General features: G+C 54.7%; 1 protein-coding gene across 6 annotated transcripts in view; it reads right to left on the reverse strand.

The window, feature by feature from the left end:
* Positions 1-698: 698 nt before the first annotated feature.
* The window catches only part of TPCN1 (two pore segment channel 1), a 54,329-nt gene continuing 37,126 nt past the window's right edge, over positions 699-17,901 (reverse strand). For 3 of the 6 annotated variants that reach the window (XM_074321565.2, XM_074321567.2, XM_074321566.2), the window contains 16 exons: positions 17,425-17,473; positions 16,843-16,906; positions 15,760-15,804; positions 13,341-13,397; positions 13,208-13,261; positions 12,314-12,386; positions 11,273-11,380; positions 10,162-10,233; positions 9,550-9,639; positions 8,045-8,160; positions 7,184-7,230; positions 6,616-6,684; positions 6,381-6,465; positions 5,418-5,557; positions 5,135-5,215; positions 699-3,371 (listed from right to left, as the gene is read on the reverse strand). In XM_074321565.2, the coding sequence (XP_074177666.2) occupies positions 3,252-3,371; positions 5,135-5,215; positions 5,418-5,557; positions 6,381-6,465; positions 6,616-6,684; positions 7,184-7,230; positions 8,045-8,160; positions 9,550-9,639; positions 10,162-10,233; positions 11,273-11,380; positions 12,314-12,386; positions 13,208-13,261; positions 13,341-13,397; positions 15,760-15,804; positions 16,843-16,906; positions 17,425-17,473 (1,270 nt within the window). In that variant the 3' untranslated portion in view covers positions 699-3,251. Of the gene's footprint in view, positions 3,372-5,134; positions 5,216-5,417; positions 5,558-6,380; positions 6,466-6,615; positions 6,685-7,183; positions 7,231-8,044; positions 8,161-9,549; positions 9,640-10,161; positions 10,234-11,272; positions 11,381-12,313; positions 12,387-13,207; positions 13,262-13,340; positions 13,398-15,759; positions 15,805-16,842; positions 16,907-17,424; positions 17,546-17,901 lie in introns of all 6 variants that reach the window. The other 3 variants (XM_088800999.1, XM_088801001.1, XM_088801000.1) reach the window with 1 other exon arrangement.

Below are 17,901 nucleotides of genomic sequence, written 5' to 3' on the forward strand. Positions count from 1 at the left end.
GAATGTGAGACAAATACCTAATTTCAAAGTTTTTAGTCACATTAAAGAAAGCAAAAAGAAAAACAGGTGAAATTAATGGTAATATATGTTATTGAATGCGATGGCACCAACATATCAGCCTGTGGAGCTGGCCCCACTTGTGGCAGCCACATTGGATGGCACAGCTCTAGACCGTATCTCTGTGACTGCTGGCCCTTGGCTAACTGCCCTGAACCTTGGGTTTCCCTAGCTGCAAAACAAGAGTCAGTCTGTGCCCTGTGCCTACCTCAGGGGAGCTGTGGACTGGGGTTCCAATGCCTACAAGCTCAGGGGAGGACGAGCAGTGCCCCCCACCCCTCAGGACCTTCCTGCTGCCAATAACCTTGCCTCTTCAGTAAGAGTTTGCCCGCCTGCCTTATGCTGGCAGTAAAGGGATTCAGCCGTCTTTTTACCAATGAAAAAGTTATTAAATATTTCAAATATACAGAAAAAGAACATATAGCTAGTTCTTACCAGTTCTTCCTTACCTGGGCCAGGTGACGAGGGGTTGGTCCCATGGCTGAAGGCTCTTGGGCCTGACATATCTGGGCTTCATGGCACATCTAGGGGTGGAGCTGAGGTGGGCTCAGGACCGGCCACGGGTGGGACCTCCCCACTTACTCCACAATACCAGAAGCCACAGAACGGCACCTGGCAGATGTCACAAGGCAGCAGCCACATTTACAAAGCAGAGGCTCTTTTATTAATATGCCAGACGTCTGGAGACACAGTGGGTTTTCTAGGTAACAAATCAATGTACAAAACCTTACAGCGTTGCTCCCGCTATCCGTACAAAATGATTGTCGCGTGGTGTGGAGTAAGGCTGGTTTGGGGGACGGAAGCAAGGAAGGACCAGATGGCACCCCGCCCCCACTCCCAAAGTGGGGCAGGGGCAGAGCCATCACGGCCACTGATAGGTTGCTTGACCCAGGCGAGTCTCAGCTTGGTTTTGCTAAGCTATGACGTGGGAGGTAAGGGCATCTGAGCTGGATGATGTCCTGGGTCCCTCAGAGCTCACAGCCCTGGGTGACACCCGCTCCCTGCTCCAGGAGCCTATGTGCAAATTTGAGGGTCAACTTGCCGAGGCCACAGGTGACCCCATGGGGACAGCTGTCCTCATCTTCAATGACAAGGACGCTGACCAGTGGCTGGAGTCTGGTCCATCAGCACTGTTGGCCCTTTGCATTCATCCCGTCCTAGCTACACCAGGGCCTTTCCCAGGGTTGGGAGGGACGGACTAGAGCACCCCCCCCGCCCCCTTCCTGATACCACCCCTCACACTGGGGGCCTCAACTCCCCTGGTGCCCTTCCCAGGTTTGCAGCCCCCTGGGGGCAGAGGAAGGGACTAGAATGAGGCCCTAGAATGACATTCAGCTCGGAGGACGCCCACCCTCCTTTAAAAGCTGCCCCTTCACCCCGCTTCCAAACTCCCATTTCAGTACAAGAAAGCTAAAAGGCACCCACTTGTGCAAATGAAATTGCTTCTCTGGGGAGGGAAAGGGTTCTGCTTGGGGCTCGGTACTGAGCTGCCCGTGACAGCCAGTGGCCCTCCAGAGACGAAGAGGACATCAGCCTCCTGATCCCTGTGGGCATCGCAGGGGTTCCCCAAAATTCCTTGTTTCCCCAAAGGGCTGTGCTTTAAAAAACGCAAACGCCTACCACTTCTCCCCTGGTGAGCGGCAGAGCTCCCTGCAGTGTTGGCTAGGGGGCCATGGAGGGCGTGGGGCCGCCGGTACTGTATCCCTGGGATCACGCCCTGCCCTGTCAGGAGGAAGACAGGGTGAGGGGAACCTCTGCCCATCAGTCTTCCTAAGTCATGGGAGGCGGTGGAGGCAGCTGGAGAGCTGGATGCCCAGGGGGGCTGCTCCCCCTGCCCCTCCCATCCCTGCATCCCGCCACCTCTGCCTCCTGCACCATGAGAGGTTTGCAGCCCCGGAGAGCTGTGAAGGTCCCTCCACTCCAACCCTGCTTCTGCAGCCACCAGCACCACTCAGCAGAACTGCCAACCTTGACGGCTTGCTCTGGATTGGGGTGCCCGTCCTACCTAGACCACACCCATCTCACAGAGAACTCCCCCAGGGCACCAGGAGTGCTTGGGGAACGGAGGGTTCACCTGAACAGCTGCACCATCACTCCTGCGGGGAGCAGAGGCCCCCCTCCTGCCTCTGTCAAGTCCACGGAGGGCGACTGTCCAAGGTGAGGGGAGAGCTAGCCAAGTGGACCGACCACAGGGTTCAGCCACAGGGCCGCTGAGGACAGCCGGCGGGGGTGGGGTGGGGGTCTGTGCTCTTTGCTCCCATTCCCAGCAGTGGAACCTAATGCACACGTGTGAAGGAGCTGTATCGTCTCTAGCAGAATCCTGAATTAACCAACATGTCTTTGCTCAAACAGGACAATCACAGGGAAAAGGGATTTAGTGGAGAGAGTTCATTTCATGAATTGGTCTGGGATGGTAGCCATCGGCCAGCCTCATGCTTGTTTCCTCCTGCTGGGCCTGGATTCCAAAGGAGGCCATGTTAGGAGGCTTTTCAGCAACAAGGGTTGAAACCAAACCAGAAGGAATGTGGGAGAGGAAGACAAGAGCCAGTTCACAGAACGCGTCCGCGCCATCTTGCAGCCTAGCACTGACCACACGGCATGATCACACCCCTTCTTACTCTTTCCCTCAGGCCCAAGGCACTGGTCCCCCAAAGAACGTTCTATTACATTATCGTATATCTATATATAGACGTACGAGCCCCGAGGATGTGGGTTCTTTCATTCCTAAGTGGTTTTGTCCCCAAAGCAAGACACAGAAACCTGTGAGGTGGCCGCAGGGAAAGTTAGTGGGGTAGCTGTCAGCTGGGACGTGATTCTGAAAGCAATGTCAGGAAGCCGGTTTGGATGCGGACGTGGCCTAGGGAGGGCTGGTCCACTTTGAAGACAAGCCCTGCAGAGATGGGCAGAATCTATTCAAGTGGTTGTCTTGTGAAGGGGCCTTCTGGAGCTTTCCATGTGACGGAGAGCTCCTAGGGGCCTGACCCCCCAACCCCAAACCAAACTGACCTCTGGGGTTAAGAAAAACGGTACAAACCAAACCCCATCTTGTCTGTCTGTCTTTTCCTTTTTCTATATATAAATATGTGCATATATATGAATGTGTGTGTGTATCATACACACACACATACTTCGATACATCGTAGTAAAATATACTATTGTGTTATTGCATAGAAGAGATGGCTTTCGTGAGCTGGTTAAGTGATGGTCTGGGAGCGCTGGCGGCTGCCTGGGGGCTGCTGGGTGACGGGGACACCGCTGCCACTGAGCTGTTGCTGCTGTTCCTCCTGCTTGCGGGCGTGCTCCTCGTACCACTCCTAGAGCACAGGGCAAATGGGGTGCTGAGCGGACGGCACCCTCCCAGCCAGCCCTGCGCTTCCCCCAGCTTGACAGTCACCAGGCCAGACAGTGCTGTGACCCTCCGGCCTCTGCCTCCAGAACCGGGGGACCGTCCAGGATGGAGGGGGCAGGTCTGCCAGCTCCCCCCCGCCAACTGGGACTGAAAGGCCGCCCTCTCCCCCATGAATAGGCCCCCAGATAGAAAAACTACAGTGAAATCTTCCCCTCATTAATCAGAGGTTTGCAAACCGCCTTGTGAAGTGTGCTTGGCACATGTCAGGGAGTGGTCATTGTCCTGTTCTCAAGACCATCATCTCCGGTCGTTGACAACAGACGCCCCGCCCCCACGCCTCTGAGGTATCCCTACTGAGCTGAGCAGGAGTTGTGTCCTTATTGACAGCCCAGGAAAGCGAGGCTCGAGGTTGTATAAAGCTGGCCCCTTCTAACTCCCACGCGCTACCCTCCAACAAAGCTGAGAGCAGTTTGAGAAAAATCCAACAGCTCCCTTAAGACCGGTACTGTCCTAGCATCTGCCATTTCTGGGGTCGGGTATTCAGCTCATTAAGGAATTAAAAAATAGATCTGAACCACAGATCTATTTGAAAGAGTCTGAACCACAGAGTTTAAAAAATACCGGGACAGCCTAGTTCTGTGCCCCGGCGTCTTACAGAAGGGAAACTGAGGCCAGGAAAGGACGGCCTGGCAGAGGCCAGGGGACAGGACAGCACCTGAGTGCGTCCTCGCGTGCAGTCATCTCTACTACATGAGGCAGGGACTGTCCCCCTCTCCCTGATGGGGAAGGGCTGAATGACTTGCCCAAGGTCATAGAGCCAGGGCAAACCCAGGTTTCATGACACCAAAGGTCATGTGAGTTCCACGTTCCTGTGACACCAAGGTCAGTGAGCTACTAAGTATCTGTACCCCTGTGTTTTTATAGAGAATGTGTGAGTCACTTTAGCGTACTGCAGCCCCCAGCCTTTTGGGCATGGATGCTGGTCACGAGACTGTCCCAGGGAAACACGAGGTCTCCAGCTGTGGGAACACCAGAAAATATCCCAATCACAACGGCCGGCGAGGGTGACCCTCATCGAGCCCTGGGTGGAAGGGAAGACTCAAAGCAGGGCTCCCCCGTGGGTGGCCTGTGGCCCGGGGGCTCTGTCCGGAATGCAGAGTGCCAGCCCACGAGGGGCTCTGCAGATTTTACTTAGCTGCCAACGTGGAAAGATTTTGCAAAATAATATTTGACTTCTCTGCCTTCTCTTATGTTAGCACAAAACACCCAAACAGTCAAAACACCCAAGAGACGTGCTGGGCACAGCAGGCCTTATTCCTATCAACAGGCTGTGGGACCCGGGAAGAGGGGCACTTTGCAGAGGCGTGTCCTCGCCAGCTCACCAGGGCCCCCAGCCGCCCTGGGCCCATTACGTCTCCTGCTGTGCACATTTCATTTGCAGCAATGGCTCCGACTAGGAAATGGAGATGGGGCTCTGGAGAATGCACAAGTGGCAGTAACACGCGGAAAACCAGACAGGCGAGGTGCTTACAGAGGGGAATGGGTCAAGGGTTCAAGGCTGAGCCCCGAGCTCCCACCCCCCAAACCTGAGTCCTGGCAGGATGAGTCATGGTCCCAACCTATGATCCCGTATCTCCCCACCGAGCCTTCCCCCCCTCCTCAAGATAGGAGCCGGAGAGCACCCGATCAGCCGCAGGGACAGCCACTCCCGGTCGGGGGCACTCCTACCTGGATCTCCTCTTGGTACATCTTCAGGCTCAGATCGCTTTTGGTCCTTGATCTCCGTCCCAGAAAGACCATGGTGTTTTGCTACAGAAGAGCAGAGGCTGCAGGCTCCACCCTGCTGGGGCCCTGGGGCTCCACCGTGCAACAGGCTTCGCCCGCTCCTCTGGCTTTTGCGATGGTGCCATCCAAAAGTGTCACCAAAACTTGTGGGGATGGACAGTGGGGGGGAGACTACATTCGGCCACAACCCACCCCCTCCACCGGACGGGGCCCTGTCGCTCCTCACCTCGTTCCTCTCCATCTGGGACACGGTCTTCAGCAGCCGGGGGACGTCCGAGGCGGCTCCCCGCACCTCCCGGTACAGCTTGAGGACAGCCAGCAGCTCATCCTTGGAAATTTCCTTCTCCACAGTGATGCCAGCATCAACTGCAGGAAGGAAAGGAGCCTGGGCTCAGAGCCCCGGTCCGGCCTGTTCTGGTTCAGCCACCCTCCCTGCTGAGATTCCCCCCACAGGCCCTAAGATTCCCTCTCTGAGCAAAACGGCCTCAGGACGACAGGCCCTCTGCCTGCTGCCATCAGGAATTCACGTCTCCCCACCCCCGCAGTGGCTACGGGGAACACTGGTCCGGCCAGCAGCTTACAGGGGACAGAGGGTTTTAGGAGGGAGTCTCCGAGCAAAGGGAACGTGGTCAGACAGCCGGATACGACAGAGATCTGAAGCGAGTAATGGCAGTTTTGATGGAGAATCAGGAAAGAATGAAGGATGCGTACGCAGAAAGCTATGCAGCCAGGAACAACTGAGGTGCTTCTTAAAGCCGGGGACCATCAGGTTGTGGGAGGAAGTGCCATAGGCTCTGCTGTCAACAACAGCTCTGCCCTTTCGAGCCAGAAGCGGGATGTGAACACGCTCTTCGGCCATGAGGCGATGATAACGAAAAGGGGAAACAGCTAAGGGCCTCTGGGCGATGGGCACGGTGGGGCAGACGGCTGCCATGTCCCCGCGGAACCTGTCTCCGCCTTAAACTATGACCAGTGTGGTTTTTATTCTTAAAATGAGATCAGGAAGACCATGTTTCTGTCATGGACTATTTGACAAACAACGGCAATGAGAAGTCGAGGAAGGTAAGCCAGACAGAGGAACCACACGGCTGGAAGGTGGGACACCCAAACAGCTGGACTGCCAGCCGGCCCACCAGCTGACGCTGGACAGACAGACGAGCAGAAGGCAGCGGATGCTCCGTGCACAGACCTTCCGAGTCCTGGTTCTTGCGGCTGTAGTTCATTCGGAAGACGAAGGCCTCCAGGATGAAGGCGACGATAATAGTCATCACCACCTGGCCGGGCAGACGCGGGGGTTAGAGCGGGAGGGTGGACGTGTGTGAGCAGAGCCGGTCAGACGTGGGCCGGCTGCCTCCTCCCCGGGGAGGGGCAGCTGGGCACTCGGAAGATGAAGGACAAGGAGCCTTCTGTGGCCCCGGACCTACCATGGTCACGATGTAGAAGGTCATGAAGTAGAGGCGACTCCAGTGCGAGGTCTGCGAGGTGACGCCTTCCTGGAGACAGAGGGAAGCAGCCAGTGAGTGAGCGGCTGGGGGGGGTGGGGGTGGGGGTGGCAGGCTGCTGTCTGCTCAGGCCGCTCTGCGGCCCCTGGCACCGCCCGGCTTTTTACAGATCCTTCCTGATGTGCCTTGGGTTGTGAGAGACACAGGAGGGGATCTTGGTCCCCTGGATCTAAATTCCTCTGTGCTGCATAGTCCTGGCTGGTCCTGGGACTGACACGGACGGTCTGTCCCGAGGAGGGGTGGCCCTCGGGAGAGTTTGGGAATGGAAAACAAAACCCCACAACCGCTGCCATACTGTTTCTTGATTAAAGAGTCTCTCCCACAGTAGGGGGAGAAGAACAGCGACCCAGAGGCTGTGGGCTCCCCGCAGAACCCCAGTCCCTAGAGGGAACGGGAAGAGCAATGCTCCCCACACTGGGCGAGGGGAGTCCCTGAGCTGATCTCAGAGGATGGTGGGGAGACGCCCCCAGGAGCTGACCGCGGTCCTTACCATGATGATGTACCAGTTGTTGACAACTGTGAGTTCAAACAAGGTCACTGCCAAAGGGAAGGGAGAAAGAGAAGTGTCTTGAACAGACCCACATTTTCAAAGTCAGTGTCAAGTGGCCCTCTCCACCTGTCCTGGGTACCATGCACCTAAGGGACAGCATCCCCATCTGCCAGCGTGGGCTGTGAGCTCCAGAAGGACCATCCAAGGCTCTCCCTGAGCGCCCGTCCCACAGGGAGTGCTGCCATCTTGGCCGGTCCCCAAAAGGGCGTGCCCTTTGCATGAGCAGTCTGTGATGGACCAGGGCGTAGGGTGGGGGTGGGGTACTGGGGGAACAGCACTCAGATCTTAATTGGTGCAGATCTGGGATGCCACGAGGGGCTTCCCTTCCTCAAGAAGCTGTCTGGCTAGGCCACTTCCCTCCATTCCCCAGCCCCCAGCCCCTCTACAGAACCCAGGAGCAAAGCTGTGTGGGTCCCATCTGAGCAATGTAAGGGCACTGTGGCAGGCTGGTGTGGCTGGGTCCCACCCTGTGACTGTGGAGTTGTGACAAGGCGGGGTGGTTCCCTAGCATCGGGCTGAACCCCTCCCAGCAAACACGAAGCTCTTCTGCTCCCTGACGCTGAAAAAGTATCAGAAAAGGAGTAAAACCTGGTGACTGAATGAGCCTGGGACCTGGCCTGGCCTGCGCCCCCAAGGTTGGGCAAACCACACACTCCCTCTGGGCCAGAGAGGACTGGAGGAAGTGTGGCAAAGAGTTGGGGAGACACAGGCGTCAGACGGCTTCACTCTGCTCCATCTAGGCCCTGTGGTGACCGAGGCAACAGGCCCAGGGAGCGTCCCACCTGTGACTTCTGCACTCACCAAAGCTGTTCAGGATGTTGTCAAAATTGTTGAGATAGTAGTAGCCGTCCTCTACGACGGTCCTGTTGTCCACGGTGTGATTGAGCCAGCGATAGGCGTCTGCCACGGTACTCGTACTGGCCGGGAGACAAAGGGGCAGAAGAGACGGTCACAAGACAATTGGTCACCTTGACAGAGGACAAAAAGCTTAAGCAAACCAAGGTCCGACCAAGGAGCACCGTCCTGGCCCAGCCTGTTTTCCTGCCCAGGCCCCCAGCTTTCTTGCCGACGGGGACCTCAGCTCCTCTCACCGGCTGGGTGCTGGTGGGAGCCCCCAGGCTGCCCCCCCCCCCTTATCTGCCTTCACTTGGCATTTCTCTGCCACTGGCTAGGCCTTCTCCCTCTCGGCTGCCCGTGGGAGACATTGCTGGGTGGGCAGAGAGGAAATGCCTCCTATGGATGTGTCCAATCTGCGATTTGCTCAGGCCGGGCGCTGGGCCACAAGCCCAGGGAGGAGACAGCCTCTCGTCAGGTTTCCTGCGGCACCGGCCGGGTGTTCTAACAGGGTGTTGCCCCGTCCTGAGAGCTGGCGTGCTCCTTCCCTTCCAGTCTTTCATGGCTGACCTGCTAAAACCCACAATGATGTTCCTACACGTCCCCCTGTGGCTACAAGTCTCCCAGGGAGCTTGTCTCCAGAAGGCAGGGTGGAGCCTCTCGCCTGGCACATTGTATCAGACACGCAGGGTGGGGTCTGGAGTTGGCACCTCGCAGCAGCTGCCTGGTGGTTCTGACGTACCCTACAGTTTGCGATCTCTCGTTCCAAGCTCAGCCTGACGTTCAAAACAGCTTCCAGTGTCTTTGGAAGGGGTTTCTTTCCTTTTCCCTTTTTTTGGAAGGTGTTTCTTTATGGAAGGTGCTTTGGGCCAGAAGGACCAAATTTTAAAGAGAACGCTGAATGGAGAATTAATGGCAGAGTATGCTGATTTCATCCTGGTGGCTTGGAGGAAGGGAGAGGGCATGGGGGGTGGTGTCCCCCCTCTCTATCCTTCCTGTAGGTATCCGTCTGCCTTAATCCTAAGTGGCTGCCCCTGGTTGACGTGCCTGCCCAGGTCCACAGCCACTCCCTGGAGAGACATGGGAGAAAGCCATGGGACTCAGGCCTCGGCCCCAGGCCACACGTGGTTCTCGAGAGGCCTCCAGCCCTCAGCCCAGAGGGTGAGCTGATCCAGGCCTGGTTGGAGGGCGGCTCCTGGACCCTGCCTGAGGGACAGGGAACCTTGCTCAGATGTCCTCACTGCAGCACAACCCTGGGCTTCCAGGCCCCTCACTTAGCTACGGCACTGAACTGAGCCCTAAAAGCAAAGTAATTCCAGAGGCTGTCGAGGGTGCTGCGGCTCAGACAGGCATGGCCCTGAGGTCCCTGAGGCCGAGAGGGCCCCACTCAGCCGGGCTCTGGTCCTCTGGAAACACAGGCTGCCTGTGGCCGGGCCAGGCCGGGCCGGGCCAGGGGCCCGCTGTGTACTCACTTGCAGCAGTTGGGGTAGAGGATCCCACAGAAGAATTCCATGCCCACGATGGCGAAGGAGTAGTAGAAGATGAGCAGGGTGAGGCCCAGGCTGGGGAGGAGGGTCAAAGGGGCAGGGTGACTTGGGGTCGGGCAGCAGAGCCCGCCTCCTCCGGCAGCCCGGCCTCCTCGGACCCACTGAGCTGACTGGGGGAGGCATGCCCCTAGCCAGGTTCACCGCCTGGGAAGCGCCTGCAGGGAAGGGGGCCTCGTCCTTCAGGTCTGGGCTAAAAAATGGCTCGAATGAGGACTCTCTGAACAGATGCCCCTTGACCAGAGATTCACCCCTTACCTGTGAAGGTAGACTCACAGGTGACCCCTTACCTGTGAACGTAGACACAGGTGGTAAGTGAGTTGACAGCTCCCTGCCCTCCCTACTAAATATTTCAGACAGGTCAGTGGAGAAAAGTGGTGCCAGGGAGACCCGTGGTGGTCAAGGTTTCAGTCGCCTTGAAGACCCGTCAGACCCTCGATTTCAGTCTCTTCCTCTCCTCCCATGACCACCCGGCTGCCCGCCCATCGGGGGCACAAGCCTCAGGACGCCTGGCCCTGGGGCCAAGAGGCAGGGCAGTACCTGGCCATCCGCGGCAGCAGCTCAAACATGGTGTCCAGCACGTTGCGGTAACGCTTTTTCAATTTGAATAACCTGAGCAAGGGAAGGAGGCCGGGTCACTTACAGACGCAGGGCATGGCTGCAGCCCCACCTGACACAGCACCAGGCGGACGACAGGCCCAGGAGCCTCTCATCCATCTGGGTGCCGACTCTGGCACTTGCTCAGGTGACTCCTGCACCTGGGAAGGGGCGGTGGTGGCACCAAGGACACTGAGGCTGGACAATGGCCCGGGAGGGACGCAGAGCCACGCTGTGTCTCCTCAGTCTTTCTCGGTGAACGGGGAGCAGCAGCTATTCACCACGGTTTACTAACGAAGCCAGAAGGCTCAGAGCGGGGGAGGCCTGCTCGACAGGGCAGCAAACCCGAGAAAGAAGGGAACAGAAGCCCCGGCCACAGAGGAGCCCGCAGTGTGGCCGCCCATGGTAAAGAAAGGGTGGCGGTGTGGGGACAAGAAGCTGACAGTCGCCTGGCCTGGCCACCCCCCCCAGGAGCTGCCGCAGAGGTGCCGCCCCGGGGCCCCGTCCCACACCTCCACCTCTCCTCCCAGGAAGGACGGAACGATGGACATACATGGGATCATAGCCGGACATCCACCAGGAAAACCCGGCTCCTGAAGAGCTCAAAGTCCCTAAGTAGCGAGGGACACTGCCCACGAGCAGTGCTTTACTGAGTCCCCACAATGGTCCCTGGGAAACGTGTGAGACCAAGTGAGGATTTTTTTCAACAACAGGCTATTCCAGAAAAGCACGGAGGGCCTCAAAATCCCTTTGGACCCCCAAGAGCTATGCCTTCTGGTTTATGATTGCGAGCACAAGTGTTTCCCTGGCCACAGCTGACAGCACCACAGGCCTAGTTCACCCAAGCCATGTTTTTCTTCCATCGTTAGAGGGGACCAGTCCCAGTGATATGAGGAGACAATGGCCCCTGGGCACTTTTGGGGGGGCACTGCAATCTCTGACCCCAGGCTTGTGAAATGTCTGGCTCATTCCGGCCACTTCCCAGACCAGTCCCCAGGCTTTGCCCGCCCTCCCTCTGCCTGCCTCTCCCCAACCTCAGCTGTGCCCCTGTCACCTCAGCAGCTGGAGGGGACGCAGGACCACTATGAAATAGAAGGGCTCCATGTTGAAGGCCAGAGCCAGGAGTCCCAGGAAGGCGAATGCGGTGACGGAAAAGTCGAACCTAGAAGGCAGAGGGAGAGCAGTCCATCCCACCCTGGCCTCCCTCGTCCTGGGTGGCGTTCATTCCCAGCCCCGTTCTCAGTGCTCCCTTCCAAGGAGCCCCCACACCAACAACAGCAAAAGCAAGAGGCCCGCGGCCGGCCAGGTGGGCAGCAGCTTCCTGCAGCCCTGGGATCTCTGAGGTTGACGTGGCCACACCCCATCACAGCACACGCCTGGGGGGCCAGAAATGCCCAGGAACCCCTACTGAAGGTCCTGCACTGGTCTAACGGCAGATATCGGTTATAGCGGTGACCCTGATGAGGTCACTGAGGGAAGGGGCAGGATTGGCAGGTAAGAGTCTACCTGGAGACCAGAGCCCCCCCCTCCTCTACAGATCCGCACTGAGACCCTGCAAACAGCTTGGCACATGGCTTAAGGTGCGGCCCACACTCTTCTCTATTTATTAACTCATTTCTATCTCACGACCCAATACCTCGTGAGTGTAGCCTGATTTCACGGGTAGTTAAGTTTAACGGGTGGCATGTGACCTCTTGAGGCCTCAGTGGAACAGGGAGAAGGGCCACTCAGGTCTTTCTCAGCCACCGGCTTGCTGTTGCCCGACGGAGGTGGTGGGACTGCCTTCTGTGTGGGCGTCGGGGTTTTAATGGAGAAGAGCTTAGTTGTTGGGGAGGGTGTGGGGGTTAAATGACTCAGGAAGAGCCGGCCAGTCTAAGGACCCTCAGAGGCCATGTGCAGGAAGGACTGGCGTGGGTGGCCAGAGACAATGAGACAAGAGCCCGACCCTAGGACATCCCGGAGCCAGAGGCCATGACCTGGTCTGACACCTTCCTCTGTACCTGCAGACACAGCATGTGTGCTGTGGGTGTGTAGGGAGAGGGGGAGGCTTTCATTAGTGTCTCAGGTGTGGTTAAGAAACGTGCTCTCCACTTACAGATTCCATCCAGAGGACAGGTATTCAACGGGGCCCAGGCCGGCGACCTTCAGGAACAATTCCACCCCATAGACTGTGAAGGGAGCAGGCAGTTAGCAGCAGTCCTCACCACAGCTCCCACACGTGGCCTGGCTCAGTTTCCTCTTTGAGACCCTTCAGAGGTCTCCGGCATCCCCTGCAGGCCTGGTGCCCTCCAGATAGCCATGCACCCCCACGGCCCACTGTGTAGGCTCCAGGGGAGGGCCTGGCCCAGATGCTGGTCAACTGGGCAACTTGCTAAGAAGGGAGACACTCCCTCCCCGTCTCTGAGAATGGCCCCGCCATCTGTCTGTCTAGCCAACAGGTATTTCCTGTACCTCTTCCATGCCAGGTATTGTGCTGGGCATGTAACAGTGAACCACACAGTGTAGAACCTGCCTCCACGGAGCTTCGACGGGAGGAAAGACCATGAACGGGTAATCAGCGCAGTGTGCTCAGGGACGTTTAGACATAAGAAGAGGCGGAGGAATGTGAGGCAGAGCAGTGTGGCAAGGGGCTGAGTGCGCCAGGCAGAGGAAACAAGCCGTGCAAAGGCCCTGAGGTAAGACGGGCACAGGGCACTGGGGATCGGGAGGCTGTAACGAGGGCATGGGTGGCAGTCCTGGCAGGAGACGAGGCTGAAGGGGCCCCATGAGGCTGGGCGATGTGAGCACAGCCAGGATGGGGACGTGATCTGGTGGGCGGTGGAGAACCATGAAAGAGTTTTAAACAGGGACAGGATGGAATCCGACTCCATTTCTGCTCACTTCCCGTCAAGCTTCCCCACTTTAGAGAAGAGCCATGAGGTCCCAAACCAAATGAAAGCTCCTGCCAGTGTTTAAGACAAGCTGGTCAGCAAAGCCACGTCGGACTTACTAGTCAGGAAGACGAGGTAACTCCAGGGCACGTGCTTGGAGAAGAAGTTCCCACCTGCAGGCCAGAGGGGCAACAGCTCAAGAGACGGCCCAGGTGCACTCACAGGATGGGCCAGTCCCCCGACCGGTCTCACCTTTCAGCATGAAGGTCTCCACGAGGACCCAGATCCCATTGACTGCCACCACCAAGTCTGCAATAGACAGGCCCATGGTAGACAGAGAAAGTCCAGGTGGGCATAGAAATCTACAGGTCACACCTGCAGGCCCTGGGTAATTTCCGGGCAGATGTGGAGAGCAGGGCTGCTTCACGCACTCATGCGATGGGTGACTTCTTCCCACTGAGAGCTTTTACCAGGAGCTAAATCAACCAGTGGTTTCATTTAGAGACAGCTACGGGTTTTTAAACACACCCTCTATGTCACTGTAGGAATAGCCAGTAAGATGCTTCAGTAAAAACCTACAGATTATTCCAAGTCAGCATAAAGGATAGACAGTATACAAGGATTTAGTTTTCCCTAGAGATGCCTGGTTTTAAAATGACTGCATAGTTAGCCACGTTGCATGTATGTTGGCCTTTCGCCTGGCAATTCCACTTTTAGGTTCCCATCCCAACGAGATGCCAGCAAAAACACAACACGATGTACGCTAAAAGCTATTCATGGAAGAACTACTTGTGATCGCAAAAAACTAGAGACAACCTAGATAACCACTAGGGCACCAGTTGATACAGTCATGAAAAGGGGGCCTTCAACTATAAAAAGAAGTGAGGGACATCTCTGGATCTCACTATGGCGTAGTCTCCAGGATATATTACTAACCGAAAAAAAGCAAGGTGGAAAAAAGTGTGTAAACTATGCTATTGTTTATTTAAGACATGGAGATATATACACATAGATAGATATAGATATGTAGATACATACAGGGGGTGACAAAAAAATGTAGACAAGTGGACACTTTGGTCAACGTTGCTCAAGCAGTAGTTCGCCGTCATCAGAAGTGTCTGGACGCGGATGGTAACCACTGTGAGCACCTCTTGTCATTGCAGAAGTCAAATGTGACTTGTATTTATCTTTTGTTATCGGTATAGATTGAGTATTACAATTTTCATACAGTTTTCCTTTCTTAAAATGTGTACACATTTTTTTGGCACCCTCTGTGTGTGTGTGTGTGTGTGTGTGTGTGTGTGTGTGTGTGTTCAGAGTTTGTAAAAAACAGGAGAAACCATTAATAAACGTTACCCATTGGGAGAGGTGACAGTATATCGATGAGACTTCCTTGAATGTAATTTGTCTTGTAGGTCCGACTTGGAACCATGTAAGTATTTTACATAATTACAAAACAAAATCAAATGTAAAAAGCCATCCCTAAAAACTCAAAACTAAAAGGGAATAAAGAAACCTAAACGTGTATCCCATTGGTGACATTCCCACATGGAGAGGAACTATTCCGGATGACCTTAAAACACAGTACTCTGGCTGTACATCCCTGAAGAGGGGTTTACGGTAATTATACGGTTGGGTTTGTGTTGGTTGTGGGCTGTGTTGATGTCACTTTTCGGAGACTGTTGTGTGTGTGACTGTGGGACAGATCAAACGAGAACTGTGTGGGTGTTGGGAACCAGCCCCTTAAGACTGGAATCTCGCTGTGGAAGGATGATGAGGGTCGGTAAAAAGCCTCTAGTCCTGAATTTGAAGTAGGGATATCAGGATCAACTCACTACACAGTTTACCTTTAAAAAATACAAAAGCCCTTCCTCTGTCCATGGAAAGGCCTAGAAACAGGAACCAACTCCAAGCAGTGAGCACCTCCAGCACCTCAGACTATGGTCTCTAAACACCATGTCCCAGTAAATGGACCAGAGCTCCTTGGAAACGCTGACTCCCGTCAAACCTCTAGATGAGTGCGAGCCAGGAGAACTTTGGGTGACCATGGAAATGTCCTCATCCATGCTGCCCATTGGCACTCATTAGCCATCTGTGGCTACTGAGCCACAGAAATATGGCGACTGTGACCGCGGAACTGCATTTTTCATACTAATTCGCTTCGATTTAAATCACCATGCTCGGCTAGGGCCTGCCACACTGGACAACACAGCTGTAGCTGGAACTACCGAGTTACATGGGATGAGTAACAGAGGAAATGCAAACACAAGACTGAAGGACAGACAATCCTGTTTTCGTCCACTAAATATTGCAAGAGAGAGACAAGCGATGGAAGAGGAACCTACAGGTTCAGACTTCAGTGACATATCCACCAGGCACAGTCGGTGGTTCTGGAATTGGCTTCCAAAAAGTCCAGGCCTAGTGGGGGGATGATGAGCCGGAGGGAGGGTGTGGATGGACAGACAGCCTGGCCGTCGGATGATAACCGTTGAAGCTGGGAGATGGTACATCGATGCTCGTTATAATCTCTACTTTTATACATGCTTGGAATGGTCTATAACAAAAAGTCAAAACCATGCTTTGCCGGGACTAAGCTCCTGCCTCTCCACCTTCTGGAACAAGGGGAGACCCAGGAGGAAAGGGGCCCAGAGCTGTGATATTTCGTACTTACACATGAAATACTGGAAGGCTTTGGACTTCACAAGGATATTAATTCCTGATGGAAGAGAAGACATGTTAACATTTCAATTTTCATATGCAAGTACACACTCCCTTACCGCATACTTCATGAATGGAAGCAACCAGGGTATTTATGCCCAGGGGTGAAAAAAAAAGGGCCTGTCCTAAGAGCGACAGTCAGATGCCTGCACAAGACTGAGCTGACAACAGCCGCTCTGGGGAGAGGTCTGGGCAAGCCAGAGCCAGGACAGAGCAGAACAAAGCTTTGCTGACCACTGCCGAACCCTCAATTACTGCTGGCCTCGGCCCGGGATGATGTATTGATCACTTGAGTAACTATCATTCCAGTGGAGTGGAAAACCCCCTAAAGAAGATGGAATAACAGCTGTGCCCAAAGCCCGAAGGTGAGAGAAATCACAAAATAGGAGGCACCATCTTCATTCTTGGTCAGAATGGCCCACACCCAGGCTTCAGGCATTTTGCTTGAGAAACTCCCTGTGACCTAACCACACCCCTATGTGGAACTTCAAAATTGGCATTAAATTAAGAGGCATATATGAGGCAAATAATACAGTGGTCTGTTTGAAAAATTTTGAATTTTATACTATGCAGGGGATATGTAGACTAGCTATATATCCTGCTGCAGGACGATGGGCAAAATACACTATTATTTAGATAAAAGGCAGGTTCGGAACAGAATATATAATATAATTCCATGACTGTTTTTAAAATGCTCAAGAAAATAATCATCAGAAAGAAACACATGAGAAAATTAACAGTGGTTATCTCTGCGTGGGAAATTTTCATTTTCTTCTAATTATCTGACTTTGTAAGTTTTCTTTAATGAATGAAGATTCCACAAATGTCTTTCGGTTTGGTTTTTAAGTTACCAATTTCCTTCCTAGTCCAACACTTATTTCCCTGATGAGCAATCTCTCTCTCTGTTTCACACACGCAGACATTCAGACACACGCACACACACACCCTCTGAGCATGCTCTTCCAATGCTCATCTGTGATCTGGAAACTCCCATCTGTCCCTAGCTGTCGAGACGCCATATTCGGGTGAACCTTACCTTTGAAGATAAGGAACGCTGTCCTGGGAAGCTCATCAAACCAGTGCTCTCTATTTCTCTTTGCCTGACCAGGAAACAGGGCCATGGGAGAGAGGGTGTTAGGACCAGTGACCAGAACCTAGCCCGGGGGCCAGGATGCCACTTTCTTTCCCTGCTTGCCCAGCTACCTTGTCCCCAACACAAACACTCAGGGATCTAAGTGACAACAAAGCCAGCCAGCGCTCACTGAGCATTTAAATGGGCCATGCACGTCCTTTATTTTTATATAATCTCGAAAACAACTCTATAGGTCGGGATTATTGTTAGCCCATTTCCAAGGTGAGACAAGCCTAGGAAATGTTTGATAACTGGCCTAATGTCACACGGTGACTAATGGGGTCTCAGATTCGATGCTCTTGAGCAAGACACTACATTGCGTGTGTACGGGCAGAGGTGGGGGCTGGGGCCGCCTGGTGTCCCTGCACGATGCCAAGCCCAGAGCCGGGCAGTCCAGCTGGGCAAGAGCTGGACCCGGGTGCCTCTTGGCTGCATTCCCCCGTGGAGCCATCTGCCTGCTCCCTCTGGTGTCACACAAGCTCTCACCTTCCACTTCAAGGCGGCGACTTCGTAGATATCATAAAAGTCCTTCAGGCTGTCATAGCAACATGGAAAGGCAAAAAAATCAGAACGCTCCCACTGAGCGTCAGTATTCTCACACGCCTGCCTGTGGTCACATTTAAGGGGTGAAGGTGGGAGAGGACGGGGGAACATCGGGCAGCCCCAGCACCTCGGTGCCCAGGGGACCCTGACCTGCAGGCATTTTGATCTCCTCCCTCCTCCAGGTACGAGGGATACTTAATCCACTTAGTCTACATGAGTGACAGCTTCTCTTGCCCTGGATACTATAACCCTTCCATGGATGCACTGAGCCTCCGTTAGCAGAGGACGTAACAAAACAACTGGGACTGAGAGTTCAGCCCCAAAAGAGCTCGCTCGCTCGGCTCGACAGCTGGCCTGATTCTTTTCAAATCGAAAAGAACGGTTTTGGTCATCAGCAGTCCAGGAGAGCGAGACAGCCCA

This window comes from Rhinolophus sinicus, chromosome 9, assembly GCF_057876585.1.
Source record: "Rhinolophus sinicus isolate RSI-liver-muscle chromosome 9, RSI-T2T, whole genome shotgun sequence".
Taxonomy (NCBI): Eukaryota; Metazoa; Chordata; class Mammalia; order Chiroptera; family Rhinolophidae; genus Rhinolophus; species Rhinolophus sinicus.